Raw genomic sequence first — 24,642 nt, forward strand, 5'->3', positions numbered from 1 at the left:
TGGCCCGGCGGCCCCGCCCGCGGGAGGAGCCTGCGGATGCCCTGCGCGTGGAGCGCGCCAGGTGAGCACGCCTGCGCAGTCGGGCCGTAAACAAGCCCGCCCCTTCTCCTCGCCGGCCTCCGCTGGGCCGGCTCGCGGGTGGGAGGGGCCAAGAGGAAGGGGCGGGGGGGAGGGCGAGAGCCCGGGACGGCGCCTGCGCGGTGGGCGTGATCCGGGCACTTAGGGCAGGATGAACGCTGCTTTCCAAGATGGCGACGGAGGGAGGAGGGAAGGAGATGAACGAGATTAAGACCCAATTTACCACCCGGGAAGGTCTGTACAAGCTGCTGCCGCACTCGGAGTACAGCCGGCCCAACCGGGTGCCCTTCAACTCGCAAGGATCCAACCCTGTCCGCGTCTCCTTCGTAAACCTCAACGACCAGTCTGGCAACGGCGACCGCCTCTGCTTCAATGTGGGCCGGGAGCTCTACTTCTATATCTACAAGGGGGTCCGCAAGGTACCGACCCGGGCGTCACCGGGGCTCGCCAGCGGCGTGGGCAGAGGCCAGGAGCAGGGCGGTGACAGCGGGGGCCAGGGTGACCGATGGGCTGGCCGTCGCTCTTACTTTTGAGTGGGCCGGTAACTCCACTGGAGTGCTCCTGAGGAAGGGGGATTCGGGAGTGAGGAGGGTGGTGGCGGTGGTGTTTCGGGGCGGGGGGGCGATGGAACGGGACCGCGGGGTGCGGGGCTCCGGCTGGGAGGCCCCAGAAAGGGCCGGCTGCCGCCCCTGCGGGTCCGTCAGGCTCTGACACGGCCCGGGAGCGGGCCTGCGAGTCCCCGGAAGAGGTGGGGTGGCCGTCTGGTCTGCTGAGACCGCCTCGCCTCCCAGGAGGGTGGAGAGTCTCGCTCTGGGTTAGAGACCAGGGGCTCGGGGCGGCTTGGGAAGATCTGTAAGGCGGAACCGGGGCTGGGAAGCGGAGGACTTGAGACTAGGTCAGAAAGGACCTGCTCGGCACGAAGGGCTACTCCACCTGCTGCCACACTGACACTTCCTAGGAGCCTCTCCTTCTGGTGTTAACACTTTGTTTCCAAAAACATCCGAGGGAGGACGGCTGTCACTGCCTCCTCGAAGGGAACCTTCTCCTGAGAGAATGTTAAAGAGGGTCCTCCTGTCCCTTATAGGTATGGGAAGGGCTGAGTACTACTACAGTTAAGAGGTCCAAAAGATGTTTCCAGTGGACTGGGCTGGTTCATAGGGGTTGTGTGTGAGCGTGCCCAGATCAGTCTTGTCCAACAAGTCAGACTGTGTCCCAAACAGGGAGGGATATGCCTTCAAAGCTACTTCACAAGAACCATTATTCTTGGCGGGCGATTTAACAGGAATGCTGTCAAGCATGTAATCATCCTTTAAAAATATCTCTTTAAAAGAAGCAACTTATTAGAGCTGTTCTTTCATTGGCTACGTAACTTTGTTCTTATTGAGAACTGCTTACTTCTGAGATATGTGGTCTTTGAGTTGACTCTTGGAAGAGTGAGGAAATTAATGCCCTCCACAGTACCTGGGCGTGGGAGAAGGTGATAACAGATTAATTTATAAATAGTCGGTTAGTGTGAAAATAAATTGTGTATATTGAAGGGTGGACATTTTCCAGGATTTACTGTATCCAGAAGCAGTAGGTTTTTGCTTGGTTACACGAACTAGGGATGTGACAGTGGTATCTAAATGTAGATACAAACGTGTTACAAATGTAACAAGTTGTCTCATTTGTTCGAGGTGAGTCTTTTTGTTAGTGTTTATGATAAGTGTACTACTGTGTTTGAGGTATCTTGTTATAAATTACTGAAAGTAAATCGCTTGACTTTACTTTTTCGGAATTGGAAAAGTGTGAAGTAATTAGTAGTCTAGAAGCTGAAGTTTTAGTCCTGTCCCCAGCTTTGTCACTGACTTGTTCCGTGACCTTGGAAGAGTTGCTTAACTTCTATCTGCAGCTCTTTAGAAAGAGAATATTGCGGTGCACCCGTTGTGATTCATAGCATAATGACTGTAATGAACTTTAAAGACCCGAAACACTCAGTAGATGTAAAATATAGTTAAAATAGTCATTAAGAGCATCTGTCAAACAGGAGCTGCTATCTTGACATTGATACAAGGACTGAAAGGATCAGCTTTTTCTCTGGTAACAAGTTTAGAATTTTAAGTTATTAAATGGATTTACATACAAATTTTAAAGTGCATAAAAACTAAATATATTAACGATTACTAGTGTAGATGTTACCTTTTTAAACAAGTTTTCTTTTAAAGTATATTATTTCTGAAGCATTCTAGTGGCAAAGCTTATCTGGATCTGGTAGCTCTGGTTTGCATCATAAAAACATCTCTTGCCTGGAAGTATCATAATAGTGTCCTCTTTTAGTGGGATACTATTGAATGAAGGATAAACTAGGAGAGCTTTTCAAAGCTACAGCAAAAAATTATTTTAAACAAGACAAATCTTAAACATGTAGATTTGCCTTCAGCTGCATAATTTACTTGAGCACATTAACTTTTTTGTAAAGTTTCATTTTCATGTGGTAGTATCTTGTAGATATATTTGCATTATATGGTGGACATTTCAACTGTCTCCTAGCCACTGTAATTTTTTTAAAAATTCATTTTCCATGAATGAGTTTGCATTTATTTTTTGTTATTTCTGAATACAAGTGATTGTTTTTGTGACTTTTTTTCTGATTTTAAAACAGAGCAGATACTTTTCCTTAATCAAAAAACCAAATTTTACTTTTTGGGGTTATGAGTTATAAATCCATTTTTGACATTTAGTCGTTTTGACTCTTAAAAATTTTTTTTCTTTAGGGCATATAAAGTTTTACAACAATTAATCAGATTATTTAGAACATTCAGAAGGTTTAAATTGGATGAATACATTCAACTTAAATCTGCACGTGAAATGAGTGGAAACTAGGTCTTTTTATTATTTTATTAAAGTAGAGTTGATTTACAATATGATATTAGTTTCAGGTGTACAGCATGATGATTCAGTATTTTTACAGATTATACTCCATTAAATGTATAAGATAATGGCTATAATTCCCCATTTTATGCAATATATCCTTGTTGCTTATCTATCTTATACATAATAGTTTGTATCTCTTAATCCCAGATTTAGGAGGTAGTCTAAAATCTAAGCTAAGGAGTGTAATCTTCGTCCCTTTAAAACACAGGTCAGTTTCTAGAGCTAGAAGGCACCTTCAGTTTATGGAGTCTCACCCTTCAGAGAAAGCCAAGGCTAGAGAGCGTGTGCAAACCTGTGATGCAGTTTCTTTCTCATGGTAAAGAATTCATGGTAAAGCAGCACAACTGAATCTAAAGAACTGTCTTAGTGAGAAGAGACTGATCTAGCTTTTTGGTTACACAGATACCCGTATACTCCAAGCACTTCAGAATTTACCCCAGCGTTTTACCCTATGTTATTTCATTGAATCTTGCAATCCTGTGAGGTGGATGAAAGCATCTTCTTTTCTTTTTCTTTTTTTTTTTGAATTTTTGAATTTTATTTATTTTTTTATACAGCAGGTTCTTATTAGTTATCCATTTTATACATATTAGTGTATATATGTCAATCCCAATCTCCCAATTCATCACGCATCTTCTTTTCAAAACTGAAGTTCGGAGTAGGGTTTCTTGTGTGAGGACATCTAGTTTTGTGAATTTGTTTTGCTGAGCTAAAAATAATATGAACATTGATTTAGTACGGAGGGTGAACTCAGCATTTCAGCAAAGATTTGAGTGACTACCAAGGGGATGTGGGGTAACCAAAGATGAGTGAGACACTGCCCCTCCTCCCAAAGAACTTTCAGCTACTAGCTTTCAGATCTCTTTATAGCATACTTTGCTTTCCTCTTTTTAAAAAAGAGGTGGTTTTAGGATAAAGATGCCAAAGGTACTGGGCTTATTGTACCAACCCTTTCATCTTATAGAGATCTGTTTTTACATAAATGCAAATGGCCACTATTCAGATCTAAGCTTAAACATCACTTCCTCAGCATGTCCTTCTTTGAATTCGCAGGCTAGATCAGTTTTCCCTGTTACACGTTTTTATAGCATCCTGTACTTTGCCTTTCTAGCACTTTTCTCAATTTGTAATTCTCTGTCTCTTCTGTAAACAAAGCTCCCTTAGAACAGGATGTCTTTTCTGCTTTCTCTGTCTTCCTAGTGCCCAGCACAGCATCCAGCATAGAGTAGACCCCTACTGTTAATTTGTTGAGTGAATGACTGGATAAAGCATCTCTGTCCATCTATGTCTTACTTTAAAAAGATCTTTAGGAGCTAAAAATCTGTTCTATTTTGGGCCCAGAAGTAACAGGTATTTTTAGTAGCTCACATCCTTTTTTTTTTTTTTTTTTTTTTTGCGGTACGCGGGCCTCTCACTGTTGTGGCCTCTCCCTTTGCAGAGCACAGGCTCTGGATGCGCAGGCTCAGCAGCCATGGCTCACAGGCCCAGCCGCTCCGCAGCATGTGGGATCTTCCCGGACCGGGGCACGAACCCGTGTCCCCTGCATCGGCAGGCGGACTCTCAACCACTGCGCCACCAGGGAAGCCCTAGTAGCTCACATCTTTTAAAAGACATTTTTATTTAACTAAAAAAAAAAAAATTTTTTTTTTTTTGGCTGCGTTGCATGGCTTGTGGGATCTTAGTTCCACAACCAGGGGTTGAACCCAGGCCCCTGGCAGTGAAAGCACCAAGTCCTAACCACTGGACTGCCAGGGAATTCCCCAAAGACATTTAAAATTATTGGTAACAAATTTAGCTTCTTATAACTGGGAAATTATGTAGCAAGAGACAATGAAGTAGTGGAAGGTAGACAAATGGTGCGGATTACTTTTGATCTATTTATATCAAACCATGTTACCTACCAGATCCATGTACTGTCAAACAACTTTTCAAATTAGAAAAAATCGTTTTATTGAAGTATAGTTGATTTATAATGCATTAGTTTCTGGTGTACAGCAAAGTAATTCAGTTATACATATATATACACATATCCTTTTCATATTCTTTCCCATTATAGTTTATTACAGGATATTGAATACAGTTCCTTGTGCTATACAGGACCTTGTTGTTTATCTGTTGTATATATAGTAGTTTGTATCTGCTAATCCCAAACTCCTAATTTAACCCTCCATGACCCCACCTTCTTTTTTTTTGCGGTACGCGGGCCTCTCACTGTTGTGGCCTCTCCCGTTGCGGAGCACAGGCTCTGGACGCACAGGCTCAGCGGCCATGGCTCACGGGCCCAGCCGCTCCACGGCATGTGGGATCCTCCCGCACCAGGGCATGAACCCGTGTCCGCCGCATCGGCAGGCGGACTCTCAACCATTGCGCCACCAGGGAAGCCCACCCCACCTTTTTTTAATTGAATCAAGCAACTTTTTAAAGCTATACTCAGAATTACTTAACATTCAAATCAAAGAGCGTTTACTTTTTTCCCCCCATCTTAACATTCTAGGCCACAAATATACTGTCCAGAGATTGAAGCAATTCCTACAATAGATGAAAGGTAGAATTGGATGGTGTCCAAGGCCTTTTCAACTCTTAAAGTTGTATAATTCTGTGCTCAGTAATTTTTAAATGAAAATGCATCTTTGTACTGGGAGATGTCTTCATGTCTTGGATTCTTTGCCTACTTCTCTGAATGGGAATTGGGAAGAGTGAGGTGTGTTGTGAAAGCAAGTTGAACACATAGTGACTCTAGGTCTTTATGCTAGAAAAAGCTTGGGTACTCACCAGGCTGAGATGAAGCTGGGGCCAGAAGTTCAGTTAAGAGTAACAGCTAAAGGGCCTTCCCTGGTGGTCCAGTGGAAGCAGACTCCGCGCTTCCACTGCAGGGGGTGCAGGTTCAATCCCAGGTCCGGAAACTAAGATCCCACATGCCACAAAATGCGGCCAAGAAGTAAATAAATAAAAATTAAAAAAAAAATAGCAGCTAGAATATTTTTAGAGCTGGAGTTATCCAGGAGGGTAATGGGTTGGCTTGAGAGAGAATGAGCATTCCGTATAGGAAATATTCTGTCTCTTTATCAAAGACTGCAGGACTACCTGTTGGTGACTGAGGGATTCATGCTTTCTGTGGGAGGGTGAACTAGATGCCTTTTAAAGGTTTTTACCCACAGACTAGTTTTAGATACTGGATTGCTCCAGAGAGGATCATATTTGCACCCTTCTCCCCATTTGTTATTTTCACATCTCTCTGCTCTCCATTTATTATTTAGAAAAAGGCTTAGAAGTCTAGTTTTTTTTTTTTTTTTTTTTTTGTGGTACGCGGGCCTCTCACAGCTGTGGCCTCCTCTCCCGTTGCGGAGCACAGGCTCCGGATGCGCAGGCTCAGCGGCCATGGCTCATGGGCCCAGCTGCTCCGCGGCATGTGGGATCCTCCCAGACTGGGGCACGAACCCATGTCCCCTGCATTGGCAGGCGGACTCCCAACCACCGCGCCACCAGGGAAGCCCTAGAATTTTTTATATCAAATTTACTTTCAGAAATTTTGTACTTAATTTAGTAGGGCATATGTGGAATTGGATGGGAATCTGTTTTTTTTTTTTTTTTTTTTTTTCCCCCATTAAGGGCCACTTAATGCCTTCGGAAGTATTGATATAAAGATTTAGTTATTTGACTATAGCATCTTCTGTACTGAGGGAAAAGCATGTTAATTTATCCCTTAAAGCAGGCTTGAGAAACTTTCATATGATACCTTGGTTCTCTTGACCTTGAAGAGGAGGATGGTGATGAGATTTTGAGAGACTCCATGGGTGGATGTAAGCAATGGTAAGCTCCCAGAGTGTGTCATTGAGATCCATGAGCTAGTCATGAATTGTCATTTTTTCAGTAAATACTTGTGGGGCACACCTACCAGATACGAGGTACTAGATATGTTTTAGACGCTGGGTATAGACAAAGTCTTGCCATGAAGAGACTTGTCACCTATATTTATTAACATTGAGTTAATCATCTCGTGCCTTTATTTATTTATTGTGCTCTGGTAGAAAACTTGAGCAAGAATCAAAACATGGTTAGTGGATTTTGTCACTGACTAGTTTGGCTATATGCCTAAAGAACCTTATTTTAAAAATAAATGTAGGGCTTCCCTGGTGGTGCAGTGGTTAAGAATCCGCCTCCCAATGCAGGGGACACGGGTTCAAGCCCTGGTCCAGGAAGATCCCACATCCTGCGGAGCAACTAAGCCCTTGCGCCACAGCTACTGAGCCTGTGCTCTAGAGTCCGCGAGCCACAACTACTGAGCCTGCGTGCCACAACTACTGAAGCCCGCGTGCCTAGAGCCCGTGCTCCGCAACGAGAGAAGCCTGTGCACTGCAATGAAGAGTAGCCCCCACTCGCTGCAACTAGAGAAAGCCCGTGCACAGCAACGAAGACCCAGTGTGGCCAAAAATATATAAATTAAATATATAAATTAAAAAAAAATTTTTTAATAAAAATAAATGTAAAGATTTTTGTAGTCTGATATTTGATGTCTTAGAGAAGAGTTTTATTTGTGTTTCAGCTAGGTTAGTTTGTGCAGAAATAGAAATGTCCTATTTGTTTATTTAGGAATAGATATCAAAAATAGAAATAAATTGGCAGACATTCTCAGTTTTAATTTTCAGGACATTTAAAATTCAGAATATCAGTGACAAGTTATCCTCTGAACATTTGGCATCTATTTTTCATAATAGAGTGCAAGATGCGTCTTGCTTTGAAAAAAGTAATCCTCATTCATCAAGTGTTTATTGCTGAACTGTTATATACAAGTTACTACTGTCTGCTTTGGGTGATGTGACGGTAAATTAAGACACTCCCTGTCTGTAAGGAGCTTGTATTTTTGTCTTGATAATTGTAAGGTAAAGTAGGTGTGTGCTCAGCACATGGCATAAACAGTATAGGCATCAGGTGGAATTAAGGAGTAAAGGTGAAATGAAGAGGTATTTCTCTGCCTAGTGGAAGAATTTTGGGTTGGATTTCAACTAGATGATTTGTCCCAAAATGTTGTGTACAGATCACATTTTTGTAAATTTCAAAATGTGTAACCTTGTATTTCTTTTGTTTTTTTAAAATAGATTTATTTATTTATTCAGTTAGTTAGTTTTGGCTGCGTTGGGTCTTCAGTGCTGCCCATGGGCTTTCTCTAGTTGCAGCGAGCGGGGGCTGCTCTTTGGTGCGGTGCGTGGGCTTCTCATTGCGGTGGCCTCTCTTGTTGCAGAGCATGGGCTCTAGGCACACGGGCTTCAATAGTTGCAGTGTATGGGCTCAGTAGTTGTGGCTCGTGGGCTCTAGAGCGCAAGCTAAGTAGTTGTGGCACATGGGCTTAGTTGCTCCGCGGCATGTGGGATCTTCCCGGACCAGGGCTCGAACCCATGTTCCCTGCATTGGCAGGCAGATTCTTAACCACTGCGCCACCAGGGAAGTCCTATTTTATGTATAGTAGTGTGTATATGTCAGTCCCAATCTTCCAATTTATCCCTCCCCCCCACTCTTAGAGCATTTTTCTCAACTTCACAGCTTCTCTTCCAATTGGTAATTTGTAAACTGAATAATGTTTTGCATTGTCAATTCTATTTTGTAATATGGAATTTTTAAAAGTAGGGTATATTGTAGTAAAAACAGGCCAAATCAGTCTGTGCTACATTTTATCTTGTTTTGTAGCAGTAGGAAAATGTACTTGAAACTATAGAATTTATGAGAAAGAAGCAAGAACCATTCACGAGGAAGGAATTTTTAAGGTTTTTGTATTTTAAAGTAAGAATAGGAATATTTTAATGTATTTTCAAGTAACCAAATTGTAGGTTATCACTGTGACCTTAAGCTGTTTTTCTTTTGGTTGGTTCACAGCCAGCTCACTGTTGGGCTGTGTGTGTTTTTTGTTTTTCTGCTACAGCAAAACTGGTACAGGTGCTCATTCTCTACTTACTTTGATCTTCGTTTCAGAGGCTCTGTCATGTCTTAATGTTTCATTTAATAGATATTTGAGTGGTTTTATGTGGAAAGCAGTATACTAGACTATGGGAAATCAAAGAAGTATAAGACATTATCCCTGACCTTAAGAGGATCATCTTCTAACCAAGGAGACAAGATATCCACACACTTATTTATTCTATCAAGATTCGAGTGTCTGCTCTATATTGTTGCTGAGACAGAATCTCTGCCATCAAGGAGTTCACAGTCCAGTAGAATAATAAATGGCTTGTCCATCCACCTAACATTTATTGGACCTATAGGCCCAAAGACAAATAAGACAGTCCCTGGCCTAACGTGACTACAATCTAGTGGTAAGATGGATGAGTAAATAGTGGTGAGATGTACGGTGTCTGCTATTTTAGACAGTATTCACTTCTTAGGGCTTTTTTTTTTTTTTTTTTTTGCCACACCATGCAGCTTGTGGGATCTTAGTTCCCTGACCAGGGATTGAACCCGGGCCCTCCACAGTGAGAGCACCGAGTCCTAACCACTGGACCGCCGGGAATTCCCTAGGACTTCTTAATCTGATTAGAATTTAGGAGGTATGTCAACCTAGATGGAAAGAAATATTTTACATCCATTCAGTTATTTTTAACTGAACTTCTAACTGAATTTTAACATGTTCTTCAATTATGAATATAGGCAACAAATCACAGTAGTAACAGACCTGTGACTTTATCACCAGTGAAAGTCACAGATGTTTGCCTGTCACATTATGGTTGTTGCAGACATAGCAAGTATCATTCGTACTCATCACTGCTCTGAAATTACTGTAGGTAGTGGATCTGCTGCTAGATCCTGTTACTCAATGTGAAATAAACTTTAAAAAATCCTAAATTTGTTTAATGTACTACAACTGTATTTTAATATAATTGATCTCCTTTGTACTCTTTTGTACTTAAAAACATTGTTTTGAGAAGGAGTCCATGCACAGAGAGTTTCAGCACCCTGATTAGATGTCTTGGCTTACCTTCTTTAGTGTCGTGTGTGATTGAATGCGAGGAGGGTGACTGGTGTCTTCGGTCAGGTGAAACTTTCAGCTCCGTGGAGAGGTCTTTGTGGTGCTTCTGGGGGTGTAATGTTTTACAGAGCAGTTGAATACGTGGAATTCTGAGTTGGTTGTGCCATGTGCTTCCTTTCGTTTTCCTCCTCATCATTCCTTGCCCTTGCTGTGCAAAATAGAGGGAGAAATACAAGAACTGCTCTACCAGATTGACTCTGTGTTCCTTTTGGTTCAGATGATTGATTACATTGTAATGTTTGTCGCAAACGCAGTGGGAACTTAGGTTTTAACAAGGTGACCTTTGAACTCAATTCTTATGGGTGGGTGCACTGCAGGGGGAGAGGATTCTGAACCAGGGAACTAGACGCCCAAGGCCTAAGGATGTGGCATTGGATGGCTCCTCCTGAAAGTCGGGAGCTGCTCTGGGATGGTTGAAGCTTGTGCAAATCTTGGGAGGATAAGATTATCTTCCTTGGGGCTTCCCTGGTGGCGCAGTGGTTGGGAGTCCGCCTGCCGATGCAGGGGACGCAGGTTCGTGCCCCGGTCCGGGAGGATCCCACATGCCGCGGAGCGGCTGGGCCCGTGAGCCATGGCCGCTGAGCCTGCGCGTCCGGAGCCTGTGCTCCGCAACGGGAGAGGCCACAGCAGTGAGTGGCCCGTGTACCGCAAAAAAAAAAAAAAAAAAAAAAAAAAATGAAGGGACACAAGGGGACTTGGAGAGGTGTTAGGTATGTCTGTTACCTCAATCGTGGTTATGGTGTCATAGGTGCTCGCAGATGTCCAGGCTCATCACATCGTACACATTTAACATGTGCAGTTCTTTGTATATCATTATACCTTTATAAAGCTGTCAGAAATACATTTTTTGTGTTTTAATTACGTAAAACATTTATGTGGCTCTAACATCGGAACTATAAAACAAGGTGATATTCAGAGACCTCTGGTTTCCATTTCTGTCCGACCCCTCACTCAGTTCCCTTCCTCTCCCTGTAGAGTCATTTTATTTGTTTCTGACTCATCCTTCTCTTATTATAAGAATAAGATGATATTTGAGCAGAGATTTGAAGGAATTGAAGGAGCATACTGTGTATGGTATTTTGCATCTTGTTTTCTTCTGCTTAATGGTATATACTGAAGATCTTTCCATATTAGTAAATAGAGAGCTTCTTCACTCTTTCTTATAATTGCTTTACATTCCATGCTGTGGATGTACCATAATTTATTTAACCAGATGACTCTCGACTTAATATTTTTTAAATTACAAATAATGCTGCAGTAAATAACTTTGCGTGTATATTATTTTGCACAGCGGCAGGTATATCTGTAGTACGTATTTCCAGAGGAGATACTGCTGAGTCAAAGGGTAAATGTGTATATGTTTTCAGTAGATATCGTCAAACTGCCCTCCACAGGGAGGGGTTGTACTAATTTGTGTTGCATCACAGCCACAGCCTTACCAACAGTGTGTCACCAGACTTTTGCATTTGATCTGATAGGTGAGAAATGAGTGTAAGTTTGGTTTTTCCTTGTACCAAGTGAGGTTGCGCATCTTTCTATATATTAAGTGAAATGTGTTTCTTTTTCTATGAACTGTTTCGTATCCCTTACCCATTTTTCTGTTGGGTTTTTGGACATCTTGGGTGGTTTTTTTTGTTTTTAAGGAGCTCTTTATACATTAGGGAGATGAGTCCTTTGTGATAATGAATTAACAGATTTTTTTTCTTCTCAGTTTGTCCCCTGTCTTGTAACTTTGCTTAGGGGAGTGCATGTGTAAGTGTGTTTGTGCTTGCTTGTTTTTGCTATGAAGAAGTTTCATATTTTTATAGTTAAGTTTGTAAATTTGTAAATTTCCTTTTATAATTTTTTTATAATTTTGAGCTACAGTTTTATTATTTAGGTGTTAACCAGTTGCCCTTCTCCAAGGTTTAAATAAGAGGGAAAAGATTTACATTTAAAAATTTAGGCTTAACAAAGACTTTTCTGGAAGCAAGAGATGAACCTTAGAATGTGCTATACAGCAGCTGGTGGACAGTGATTCACTAGTGGTTTGGGGATTTAGCATACCTTGACTATATTATAATGTTAGGTGTGTTTTGGTTTGCAAGTAACAGGAAACCCAACTCAAACAAGTTTAAACTTTATAGGGGATGCGTTGACTTATGATATTGAAAATTCCGGAGGTAAGGTGGGCTTCAGATGTGGATTGATTGTGACACCAGCTCTGTTTTGCTGAGAGTCTCCGGGTTTTGCTTTCTACCGTGTATCAACCGGCCTTCGGTGGCAGAATAGTGGTGGGGTGCTAGGCTTCACGTTTCTGTGCCACATGGACCACACTGAGAGCCAGTACCCAGGATGAGAATGAACAGTTCTTTTAATCACTTTCTCAGAAGAATAAAGAAGATTGTTTCATAGAAGCCCCCAGCAAACCTCCTTTGACTCATTGCCCCAGACTGGATTACCAGCCCATTCTGTGGCCAAGGAAATTTGCAGTATTTGACCGGGAGTCTTGACTAACCCACACCTTTAGCATGGGGGTTGGATTATCTGATATCCTGATTGCTCTGGAGCTCATGCTGGAGCTGCAGTGTGGGTAGCTACCAGCCAGGAGAATAGATCTGTAGATCAATACTGGGTGGGCAACCAAGAGATGCAAACTACACTGAAGGTCTTACACTGCGTTAGGTATTGGGGACCCAGACATAGTAGACATAGCTCTTTCCTCAAGAGAAGAGCTCATGGTGAGATGAATCAGTAAAGCAAGGAATACAACACACTGCAGTTGCATACTGAGCACAGCTTGGGCTGTGTGGTGCTTCTGCGTGGTTTAGAAACCTCTCTTTCCCTTGCTCTTGCTGTTGGACTATTATGAATGTCCTCCCACCTTTTCACAGTGTTGGAATTTTTTGTTTGAATCTTTGTCTCCTCCACAAAACGGTGAATCTTGAGGGCAGAAATCTTATTCATCTTATATCCATTGCAGTGCCTGTACATAGTAGGCATATTGTGTTTGATTTTAAATGAATGAGTTGGTTGAACTTAGAGTCCCCTAAGGACTTACTGGAGTAAATTCAGTAATCTCTCAAGATCCCTGTCACAAGACAAACGTGGTTAGTGTTTGTTACTAAAGCTCACAGAGCTAGGCTTGCCAGCCCCTTTTCATTGGTTGAGAGGCTCTTAGAAATTAGTCACAGCCTCGAATCTTGTGCTGTTAGAGTCCTTCTGGGCTAACCCAGGAGGCAGCTTCGTCTGGTGTCTTGATTGCCTGGTGCTAGCTTTGTTCAGAAGCGACATCTTCCTTATCCTGGTGTCCTGGAAAAAAGTGCTCAAACTCTCCCTTCCAGTCCCTTCTTCCTTCCCACTTAATTCTAGGAATTGTACAACTCCTTACATTTTTTCCCCCTCTGGATTTTGGAGTAGGTGTGCATGTAGCTAGCAAGACTGAGGGCGATATTAGCTCAGCTAACTAAAAATTGGTGGGTGTTATGCTCAGGACTTTCCTTGGTGTGGCCGCAGTTTGCAGTCCCAGAGAGCTCGGGGGCGGGGGGTGCGGGCTGGGCTCCGCCAAGTCCTGACCACGACGCTGCACAGGGAGCAGCACTAGACTAGGCGTAGGTCCATTTGCTCCTGGCGTCCCTCTGGAGCCTCTGCCCTTAGACTCATGCCACCTCTCTCTTTCTTCCTCATGGCCGTGAGCCGACTTCCTAGCCGCCTCTGCTCATTGAGCACCTTGGTACCTGCCTCACAGCCTTTCTTTCCACTCCAGTCCCTGCCACCATCCTGGGTGGTTTCCCGACCACTGCATAACCCATCAAACACCTTGGCACCTCGATGTCTCGTCTTCCATGTCCACCCCCAGTGACCTCCTGTAGTCCACCTCTGGCGCTGTCTTCTCTAGTGACACTCTGGGTCTTGTCATCAGCTGAGATGGCTTCAGCTCCACAATTACTAATTCAGATGGAAACAGTTGTCCCCCCGCTCCAGTGCGTCCTTGGCTCCCACTGCTCTAATTTCTTCAGGATACAGGTCACTCAACGTCAGGCTGCCAGATCCATTGGACACCATGCAGCCCACAACTTCCTTGATCTCTCAGCAGCATTTGACACAGCTGATCATCTTCTCTTTGTTGAAACCCTCCTTGTCGTGACACTTTAGCCTTGACTTCCTTTCTCCCTCTCTGGTCCACGTGCCTCTGGCCACTCTCTACTTCACCTCTGTCCGTTCCTTCTGCTCTACCTAGTCTGTAACTGGATTTCCCTGTGGCTCAGTCCTATTCCCTTTTCTTACTCCCATTATATGGAGTACAGATACTCCTCTGTATCTGTATCTTTTGTACATAAAATTGTTTGTTTGTGCCTTTTCTCACTGCCCCAAAGGAAAAAGTATTTATTGCAACAAATTAATCCAGTGGGTATTCCCCTGAAAGCACGCATCCGTTTGTTAGGGCAATTAAAACTCACACTGCATGTGCTCCAGCAAAGCTCCGTCTCTATCACTGTCAGCTCTAGAGCTTCCTTCTTGATAGTGACTTTTGCCAGTTCCTTCTGCTCCTGTTGTCTTTTGCTTTCTGGACCATCTGTCAGCCATCATGTATGTGGCCATCTCTGGGTTGGAACTGTGGCCCCCTCTGCAGAGGGACGTGCTGTGGAGTCACTGGGACACTCATGTTTCTGCCATTCTTAGGCAGCTACTGGCCTCACTCACCAGCTTGAGCTTCACCCCTCATTCATATTTTAATTTTTTCTTGAACAGACTTGTAAGAGTTTGTCAATTAAAATTTTGTTTCACAGAATCAGCTGTTTGTTTTCTGTTTTGTAATATATGTTACCTTTACTTCCTTTGTTTTCTTTAGATGTACTCTATTCTTTTTCTAGCTTTCTGAATTGAAAACAGAGGTTATTAGACTTCCTTACTTTTTTTTTTTTTTTTTTTTTTTTTGCGGTATGCCGGCCTCTCACTGTTTTGGCCTCTCCCGTTGCGGAGCACAGGCTCCGGACGGACGCACAGGCTCAGTGGCCATGGCTCACGGGCCCAGCCGCTCCGCGGCATGTGGGATCTTCCCGGACCGGGGCACGAACCCGTGTCCCCTGCATCGGCAGGCAGACTCTCAACCCCTGCGCCACCAGGGAAGCCCGACTTTCTTGCTTTTTAATGTGCTGAAGGCTGTAGAAATCCCTCTTACGTATTGCCTTAACAGTCACCCATATGTTTACACATGTGGTAATATCATTGTCATTAAGGTCTAAATATTTTGTAATTTCCATTTTTTTTCCTCTTTAACCCTGAATTTCTAAACAAGCATTTTTTTTTGGTTTCTATTCATGGTGTTTAGTTTTTTTTTTTTTTTTTTTTTAATTTATTTATTTTATTTAGTTTTACTTTTGGCTGTGTTGGGTCTTTGTTGCTGCACGTGGGCTTTCTCTAGTTGCAGCGAGCAGGGGCTACTCTTCATTGCGGTGCATGGGCTTCTCATTGTGGTGGCTTCTCTTGTTGTGGAGCACGGGCTCTAGAGTGCAGGCTTCAGTAGTTGTGGCACGTGGGCTCAGCAGTTGTGGCTTGCAGGCTCTAGAGCGCAGGCTCAGTAGTTGTGGCGCACGGGCTTAGTTGCTCCGTGGCATGTGGGATCTTCCCTGACCAGGGCTCGAACCCATGTCCCCTGCATTGGCAGGTGGATTCTTAACCACTGCGCCACCAGGGAAGCCCCGGTGTTTAGTTTTGTTATTAACTTATTCACATGGTGTGGTCATAGAATATGTTTTATTGATACCAGTTGCTTGAAACGTAATGATCTTTTTCCTTGTAACCTAATTAAAATGTTCCATGTGTTTTTTAATTTTTTTTTTTTTTTTTTTTTTTTTTTGCTGTACGCGGGCCTCTCACTGTTGTGGCCTCTCCTGTTGCGGAGCACAGGCTCCAGACGCGCAGGCCCAGCGGCCATGGCTCACGGGCCCAGCCGCTCCGTGGCATGTGGGATCTTCCCAGACCCGGGCACGAACCCGTGTCCCCTGCATCTGCAGGCAGACTCTCAACCACGGCGCCACCAGGGAAGCCCTTAACAATTTTTAAAATTATTTATTTATTTTTTGAGCCACACTTTCATTCATTTATTTATTTTAATTAATTAATTAATTTTTGGCCACATTGGGTCTTTGTTGCTGAGTGCGGGCTCTCTCTAGGTGTTGCAAGCAGGGGCTACTCCTCACTGAGTGCGCGGGCTTCTCATTGAGGTGGCTTCTCTTGTTGTGGAGCATGGGCTCTAGGCGTGAGGGCTTCAGTAGTTGTGGCACGCAGGCTCAGTAGTTGTGGCACGCAGGCTTAGTAGTTGTGGTGCATGGGCTTAGTTGCTCCGTGGCATGTGGGATCTTCCTGGGCCAGGGCTTGAACCGGTGTTCCCTGCATTGGCAGGTGGATTCTTATCCAGTGCACCACCAGGGAAGTCCTGTTTATTTATTTTTTGGCCACGTGGCATGTGGGATCTTAGTTCCCCGGCCAGGAATCAAATCTGTGCTCCCTGCATTGGAAGAGCACAATCTTAACCACTGGACAGCCAGGGAAGTCCCTGTTCCATGTTATTATTTTTTAAATTATTTATTTATTTATTTGGCTGCGCCAGGTCTTTAGTTGCGGCACGGGAGATCTTCATTGTGGCTCGTGGGATCTTTTTTTAAAAAAATTTTTTTAAATTAATTAATTTATTTATTATTTTTATTTTTAGTTGCATTGGGTCTTCGCTGCTGCGCGTGGACTTCCTCTACTTGCGTTGAGCGGGGGCTGCTGTTTGTTGTGGTGCGCAGGGTTCTCATTGCAGTGCCTTCTCTTGTTGAGGAGCACAGGCTCTAGGCACACGGGCTTCAGTAGTTGTGGCGCATGGGCTCAGTAGTTGTGGCTCTTGGGCTCCAGAGTCCAGGCTCAGTAGTTGTGGCACACGGGCTTAGTTGGTCCATGGCATGTGGAATCTTCCCGGACCAGGGCTCGAACCCATGTCCGCTGCATTGGCAGGCGGGTTCTTAACCACTGCATCACCAGGGAAGCCCTTGTGGGATCTTTATATGCAGCATGCAGGCTCTTAGTTGCGGCATGTGGGATCTAGTTCCCCGACCAGAGATTGAACCTGGGCCCCCCGCATTGGGAGCGCTGAGTCTTAACCGCTAGACCACCAGGGGAGTCCCTCCATGTTTTTTGTTTGTTTGTTTGTTTGTTTTTTGCAGTACGCGGGCCTCTCACTGCTGTGGCCTCTCCCGTTGCAGAGCACAGGCTCTGGACACGCAGGCTCAGCGGCCATGGCTCACGGGCCCAGCCGCTCCGCGGCATGTGGGATCTTCCCGGACCGGGGCACGAACCTGTGTCCCCTGCATCGGCAGGCGGACTCTCAACCACTGCGCCACTAGGGAAGCCCTCTCCTTGTATTTTTAAAAGAATATATATCCCCTGTTTGTTAGCCTCAGGGTGACATATCTCTGTATGCGTGTTTGATAAAGTTTTTAATGCTGTTCACACTGTCCATATCTTTACAATTTTTATGACTGCCTTATTTATCAATTTCTGATAGGTGTGTTAAATATCTCACTGTGATATTCTGTTTTCAGAATTGGAAATTCTGTTTCCAAAATTCTGTGTTGAGGATTGGAAAATCAGTTTATTTTTTGTTAGTATTTGCATGGAATGTCTTCCTGTCCCTTATTTCATCTTTTTTATGTAGATTTGTTTTTGCTGTTTTGGTCCTTTTGAATGTTTCCTATTTCACCGTTATCCGTGACACTTTCTTCTTCTCTACCTCTCTTCCTCCCCCACCTACTTTCACCCTGTCAGGAATTGCTGTGGATTTTATCTCTAGAGTAGATCTTGAATACATCTGCTGCCTTCACTCATCTCACCTGGGCACCATGCAGCCTTCTGGCTGGTCTTTTTGCTCTTGCTCCCCTCTCATTTATTCTCTATACAGTAGCCCGAGTGATCTTTAAAAATGTGAATCTGATTGTCGCTCCCAGGCTTAAAATCTTCCAGTGTTAAAATCTGTTCAGTGGTTCATGTTGCTTTAGCATGAAGAACAAAATTATTAACATGGCCTCCTAGGCCCTGCGGGAGCTGGCTCTTGCTTACCGTATCACCCTTTTTTCCCTCTACTGTATCTTTCTGACTCACTGGCTTCCTTTTAATTCTTCTGACAAGCCTTACCCTTCTTGCCACAGATTCTTCTTATATACTGTTTCCTTTGCATGGAAAGTACTTCCACTCCCTGCCTCTTCACCTGTTTAATTTCTGTTCCTTCAAATCTTAACTCGTATGTTGTTTTCTTCCAAGCCTCTTACCCTGACCCCTGACTAGGCCAGGTCTTCTGTTATCCTCTACCAGGTGGTCTTTCTAGCACATGGCACAATAATTTTTTAAAAAACTGAACGTGAAATTTAATGTCCCTCTTCTCCCCACCACATAAACTAGGTTGCAAACTCAGGAGGGCTGATTTTACTGATTCATTCCTGAAACCCCTGTGTCTAGCTCAGTGCCTTCGATGCATAATAGGCACTATATAAATATTTGAATGAATGGATAAACGTATAAGTGACTGTCGTTTATTGACAGTGGGTAGATTATGGTAAGTATAGTATCTTGTAGGTAGTTGGCATTTGGTTAAATACTCTGACCTTTCTCATCATGTTTTGTGAGATATATTTAAAGAATAGCAAACTGTACCCCATTTCTCTTTAACTTATTCCTGTCTTCCCCACTTGGTGCATGCGTGCATCTTACCTTAGCACTGGCAATGGGTAGAGGCATGAGAGAATACTGAGAATTCTGCTCAGTTTAAAAGGTTTTCTTAGAAGGAGACTCTGCTGATCATTCAAATTACTAATAAGCTTGCCCTGTAGGAATTTTTTCTTCATTGGCAGCAGTAAAAAGGAGAGATTTTTTTCCTCCTTAAAGTTAAAAGTAAGGTATGTTTATGGATTTGGAAAATTCAAGGAAGAAAAAAACCCTGTATGCCACAGCTATTAATATCTTGGTGTTTTTCCTCCCAATCCTTTTTTGGTGCTCAGTTATATAATTCAGGTCTCTACTACCTAATACTGTGCCTGGCACAGTGTAAATGCTCATTAAGTATTTAGAGAATGGACCCAGGTGTATGTTCTATTTGGTATGTGGATAAGCATTGCTTTTCGTTGATGGTATTTATAACCCCTTTTAGAGTCGCTGAGCTTTGTATGAAGGTGTGACTTTTTTTTTTTTTTAATGAACCTGTTAGATCATTGTAAAAAGTTGCTTGGGCTAAATACTTCGGAGTCACCTTTGACTTCTTTCTTTTTCTTAGTCTACTTGCAACCGTTCAGTAAAGCTTGTTGGCTCTGCCTTAAATTATATCCAGAACCTGATCACTTCCCACCTCCACCCACTACCTTGCTAGTTTGAGGAAGCACCGTCTCTCACTTGGATTGTTACAGTGAGCTCCATGGGCTCCCTGCGTCTACCCTTGCCTCTTACGGTCTCTTCTCCTGATGGCAGCCAGAGGGATCTTTTATTTTATTTTTATTTTTTTTTTGGTACGTGGGCCTCTCACTGTTGTGGCCTCTCCCGTTGCGGAGCACAGGCTCTGGATGCGCAGGCTCAGCAGCCATGGCTCACGGGCCCAGCCGCTCCGCGGCATGTGGGATCTCCCCGGACCAGGGCACAAACCCGCGTCCCATGCATCGGCATGCGGACCCTCAACCACTGCACCACCAGGGAAGCCCCAGAGGGATCTTTTAAACAATATAGGTCACAACACATTTCTCCACTGTTTAAAAATTTCTAGGGACTTCCCTGGTGGCGCAGTGGTTAAGACTCCACATTCCCAATTCAGGGGACACGGGTTCAATCCCTGGCCAGGGAACTAGATCCCACATGCATGCCACAACTAAGAGTTTGCATGCCACAACTAAGGAGCCCACGTGCCGCAACTAAAGGAGTCTGCCTGCTGCAACTAAGACCCGGTGCAACCAAATAAATAAATAAATAAATATTTTAAAAAATTTCTAATGCTTTTCCATATCACTTAGAATAAGACCTAAATTCCTTATTATAATCTGGTACCTTCCCCCCCCCCCGCAATGAGATTTTCTGCCACACTCTTTCTCACTCCCTCCGTTCTCCTCCTTGAAGGGGAGTACGTCCCACCCTCAGAGCCATTATGCGTGCTGTTGCATGCATTATGCATTCCTTCTGACAAGAATCCTTTCCCTGGGTAGCCAACAGGGCTGGCTCCCTCGCTGCTTCATATTTCTGCTGAAGTGTGTCCCTGTCAAAGAAGCATTCCGATACCTCTACCCAGAAAGGCTCTATAATCACCCTTCCACCTCAGTCCCACAACTCCCTTTACCTGACTGAATTTTCTTCATAGCCCTTTCCCCTCTGATGCTCATTTGATTATTTGTTTACTGGCTGCATCCCTCCTAAGTCCACGAGAGGAGGGTTTATCTGTCTTCCCTGCTGGGATGCAGTGCCTACAACAGTGCTTGGCACACACAGAACTCAATAAGTATTGAGTGGGTAGTAAAAGGAACTTATTATCTCAGGTAACATAGTGAGAAAATCTTCATTTAGAACATAGGTATTATCACCCCAAAGTTCATAGCAGCACTATTCACAATAACCCAGACCTGGAAGCAACCTAAATGTCCGTTGACAGATGAATGGGTAAAGAAGATGTGGTACATATATACAATGGAATAGTCCTCAGCCATAAAAAAGAATGAAATAATGCCATTTACAGCAACATGGATGGACCTAGAGATTATCATACTAAGTGAAGTAAGTCAGAAAGAGAAAGACAAGTATCATATTATGATATCACTTATATGTGGAATCTAAAAAATGATACAAATGAACTTATATACAAACCAGAAACAGACTCACAGACTTAGAAAACAAAGTTATGCTTACAGGGGGTGGGGGGTGGATAAATTAGGAGTTGGGGTTAACATATACACACTACTATATATAAAATAGGTAATCAACAAGGACCTACTGTATAGCACAGGGAACTCTATTCAGTATTCTGTAATAACCTAAATGGACAAAGAATCTGAAAAAGAGTAGATATATGTATATACACATAAACGGAGTCTCTTTGCTGTACACCTGAAACTAACACAACATTGGAAATCAACTATACTCCACTATAAAGTAAAAATTTTAAAAAGAACATAGGTATTCTGACTTCTCATAGGCATATTGTATTTTTTAAATAAGTAATACATGCATGTGGTTCAAAGTTCAAATGGCATGCAATGAAACATCTCTCATACCCTGTCCCCTAGCCACCCTGTAACCAGGGTTATGTTCATGTGTATATTTCCAGAGACAGCTATGGTTCTACACATAAAATCACAGATATATTCCTCCCTCCTTTAAAAAAAAATGTAAGTTTTAGCATCTGTACTGTTTTATACCTTATTTCTGTTTTGTTTTATAAAATATATTTTAGAGATTATTCTTTGTCAGTGTGTAAAGAGCTCTTTATTTTGTGAATAGCTGCACAATATCCCATTGTATGACTGTACGATAGTTCCTTCTTTGATGAACACTGAAGTTGTTTCCAGTCTTTAGCTGTTACGGACTATGCTGCAGTAAATAACCTTGTACATATCATCACTTTGCCCTGTTGCTAGTATATCTGAGGAATAAATTCCTGTGAGTGGAATTGCTGCGTCAAAGGAATGTGCATTTGTACTTTCGATAGACACAGATTATCTTACACAGGTTGTACCAATTTATACTTCTGGCACAGTGTGCTATTATTTGATCTTTGCCAGTTTGATAAATGAAAAGTGATACAAGCATCATTTCATATATTTAAGAGCCATTTGTATTTTCTGTGAATTGTCAATATCCCGTGCACATTTTTCTACTAGGATTTTGGTCTTTCTTTCTTTCTTTTTTTTCTTTTTTTTTTTTTTTTACTTGTAGGAGCTCTCCTTTATGTAAATTAGCCCTTAATTTGTGATCTGAGTTGCAGACATTTGGTTCCATTTGTCATTTGTTTTCTGATTTTGCTCGTGGTGGTTTTTCCTACGTAGAAATTTTATTTTTTAGAGGAAAATGTATTAGTCTTTTCCCTTTTGGCTATGGGTTTGGGGTCATACTTATTAGCCCTTCTAATTTTATTTTTTTAAATCCTCATGGTTTCTTCTTGTACTTCTGAAGTTTCATTAGTTACATTTGACATCTCTTTGATACTGCTGAGATTTATTCTGGAATAAGATGTGAGATGGAGTTTCAACCCCCCCCTTATTATTATTTTTTTTACAACAATCAGCATTTTTTTATTTCTTATTTCTTATGTGGAAAATAATCTGTCAGCAGTTTTCTGCTGAACTCTGAGTAGATCATGATGTCCTATGTATTTTGTCATTATAAGTTGTAGTTATCTTTTTTTTTTTTTTTGTGGCACTGCGTGGCTTGCAGGATCTTAGTTCCCCAACCAGGGATTGAACCTGGGCCACAGCAGTGAAAGCACCAAGTCCTAAGCAGTGGACCACCAGGGAATTCCCAAGTTGTAGTTATCTTTATCTTACCAATGTTGACTTAAAAATAATGATTGAAGTATTGTCTGTTGGTGAGCATTGTTTTGAGATAAATTTTGTAGGATTTTCAATTGGTAAATTAAGATTAGTTGGACATACATACACTACCAAATGTAAAACAGATAGCTAGTGGGAAGCAGCCGCATAGCACAGGGAGATCAGCTCGGTGCTTTGTGTCCACCTAGAGGGTGGGATGGAGATGCAAGAGGGAGGAGATACGGGAATATATGTATATGTATAGCTGATTCACTTTGTTATGCAGCAGAAACTAACACACGATTGTAAAGCAATTATACTCCAATAAAGATGTTAAAAAAAAGATTAGTAATAATAGGTATAATGATAGCTAATTAATATTATGTACTACACTAAAGGAACATGTTTAGTAAATGATATAAAACTAAAGAAATAAGAGATTTTACCCTCTCATTTGAGTGAATCGTGTTTGAGGTCTCTTAGCTTCCTTGATTAATGCATGGCTGTGCCACGTTAATAAATAGGGTTTACTGGGGCTTGATTCTCGTGTCTAGTAGGCTCCCTTTATGGGCGATCATCTCGCAAGCTGAAGGCTCTGAAGGTCCTGGCTGTAAGTGATGGAGGATGCTTTGGGATCACCTGCATAGACTCAATGGTGGTCCTTCACTACCTATTTCTATGCCACCTTGCCTGGCCTTACCTATTGTTGCATCTCTGCTTGAAGTTGCCATTTTCACCATGTGGTTAACTTTTTCAAGGTTTGTAATGGCTCACTTTACTAAACTATCAAAAATCCAAGCTGAGCCTAGTAAGAAATTTAGCCTACCAATGGCCTCTTCAAAATCTTTCTGACAGTTCTCGTAATGAGGTACTTAACTGGCCAAGCTGACACCTTGTTGCCCCTGTACACTTGTGTTGTCTTTCTGTCTTGGTCTTTTCTCAAGTGCCATCCCACACCTTTTTGCTCCCACACCTTTTTGCTCAACTATACCATTGCCTAAATATTTGACTTGTCACATTTTCAAAAACAGAAGGGTTCCTCTTCTCTGTTCCCTTAAAGCAGAGGTTCTCTTACAGGTGGTCCTCAACTAGCAGCATCATCATCTCCTCAGAACTTGTGGAAATGCAGATCTCTGCCCTCTCCCTTGACCAACTGAATCAGAAACTCTAGGGGTGGGGCCCAGCACTCTGTTTAACTAGCAGGTGATTCTGATGTGCTAGTTTTGTTTTTTAAAAAAATAATTAATTAATTTGGCTGCGTTGAGTCTTAGTTGCAGCATGCGGAAACTTTGTTGTGGCGCGCGGCTTCTCTCTAGTTGAGGTGCGCAGGCTCAGTAGTTGTGGTGTGTGGGCTTAGTTGCCCCAGGGCATGTGGGATCTTAGTTCCCCGACCTGGGATTGAACCTGCGTCCCCTGCATTGGAAGGTAGATTCTTAACCACTGGACCACCAAGGAAGTCCCTGATGCACTAAAGTTTGAGAACCACTGCCTTATGGGATCTAATTCAGGGCTCTCCTCATAGCTTTAACACTCAGTTAAAGATTATTGGCCATTTAATTTGTGGATTATATTAATAGCCATTGATTAATTTGTTTATCACTCTGGTTATCATTTATTGAACACCTACTCGGTGCTGGGCACTAAACTAGGTGCTTTCACATACATTGTCTCATCCTCACAAACACTTTGCAAAATAGGGAGTGGCGTTTCCCACTTTATATATAGATGAGAAAGGGGAGGCTCTGAGGAATGAAGTAACTTGCCAAGGCGGCTGGCTACACAGCTGGTAAGTGGCAGCGTGAGATTTCAGTGGGTCTGTCAGACTCCTAAGCCTGTGTCCTTTCTGGCACATCACACTGCCTTTCATATAAAACCTTGTTCCCAGAGAGTACATGTGAGTCTGTGGCTGTCATGTGGTCATATAACAAATGGTTGTAATGCACATGATTCTGGACTTCTCCCCTCACATTCTTTTTTTTATATATATAAATTTATTTATTTTATTTATTTATTTTTGGCTGCATTGGGTCTTCGTTGCTATGTGGGCTCTCTCTAGTTGTGGTGAGCAGGGGCTACTCTTCGTTGCGGTGCGCAGGCTCCTCATTGCGGTGGCTTCTCTTGTTG

At 42.8% G+C, this 24,642-nt stretch overlaps 1 protein-coding gene across 8 annotated transcripts in view; it reads left to right on the forward strand.

The window, feature by feature from the left end:
• The first annotated feature begins 224 nt into the window (after positions 1 to 224).
• WDR20 (WD repeat domain 20) overlaps positions 225 to 24,642 on the forward strand; it is a 57,752-nt gene continuing 33,334 nt past the window's right edge. For 7 of the 8 annotated variants that reach the window (XM_082620212.1, XM_082620217.1, XM_082620216.1 and 4 more), the window contains exon 1: positions 225 to 497. In XM_082620212.1, coding sequence (XP_082476338.1) covers positions 249 to 497 — 249 coding nt within the window. In that variant the 5' untranslated portion in view covers positions 225 to 248. Of the gene's footprint in view, positions 498 to 9,402; positions 9,865 to 24,642 lie in introns of those variants that run through there. The other variant, XM_082620214.1, reaches the window with a different exon arrangement.

Source organism: Mesoplodon mirus (assembly GCF_964341445.2).
Source record: "Mesoplodon mirus genome assembly, chromosome: 4".
NCBI lineage: Eukaryota > Metazoa > Chordata > Mammalia > Artiodactyla > Ziphiidae > Mesoplodon > Mesoplodon mirus.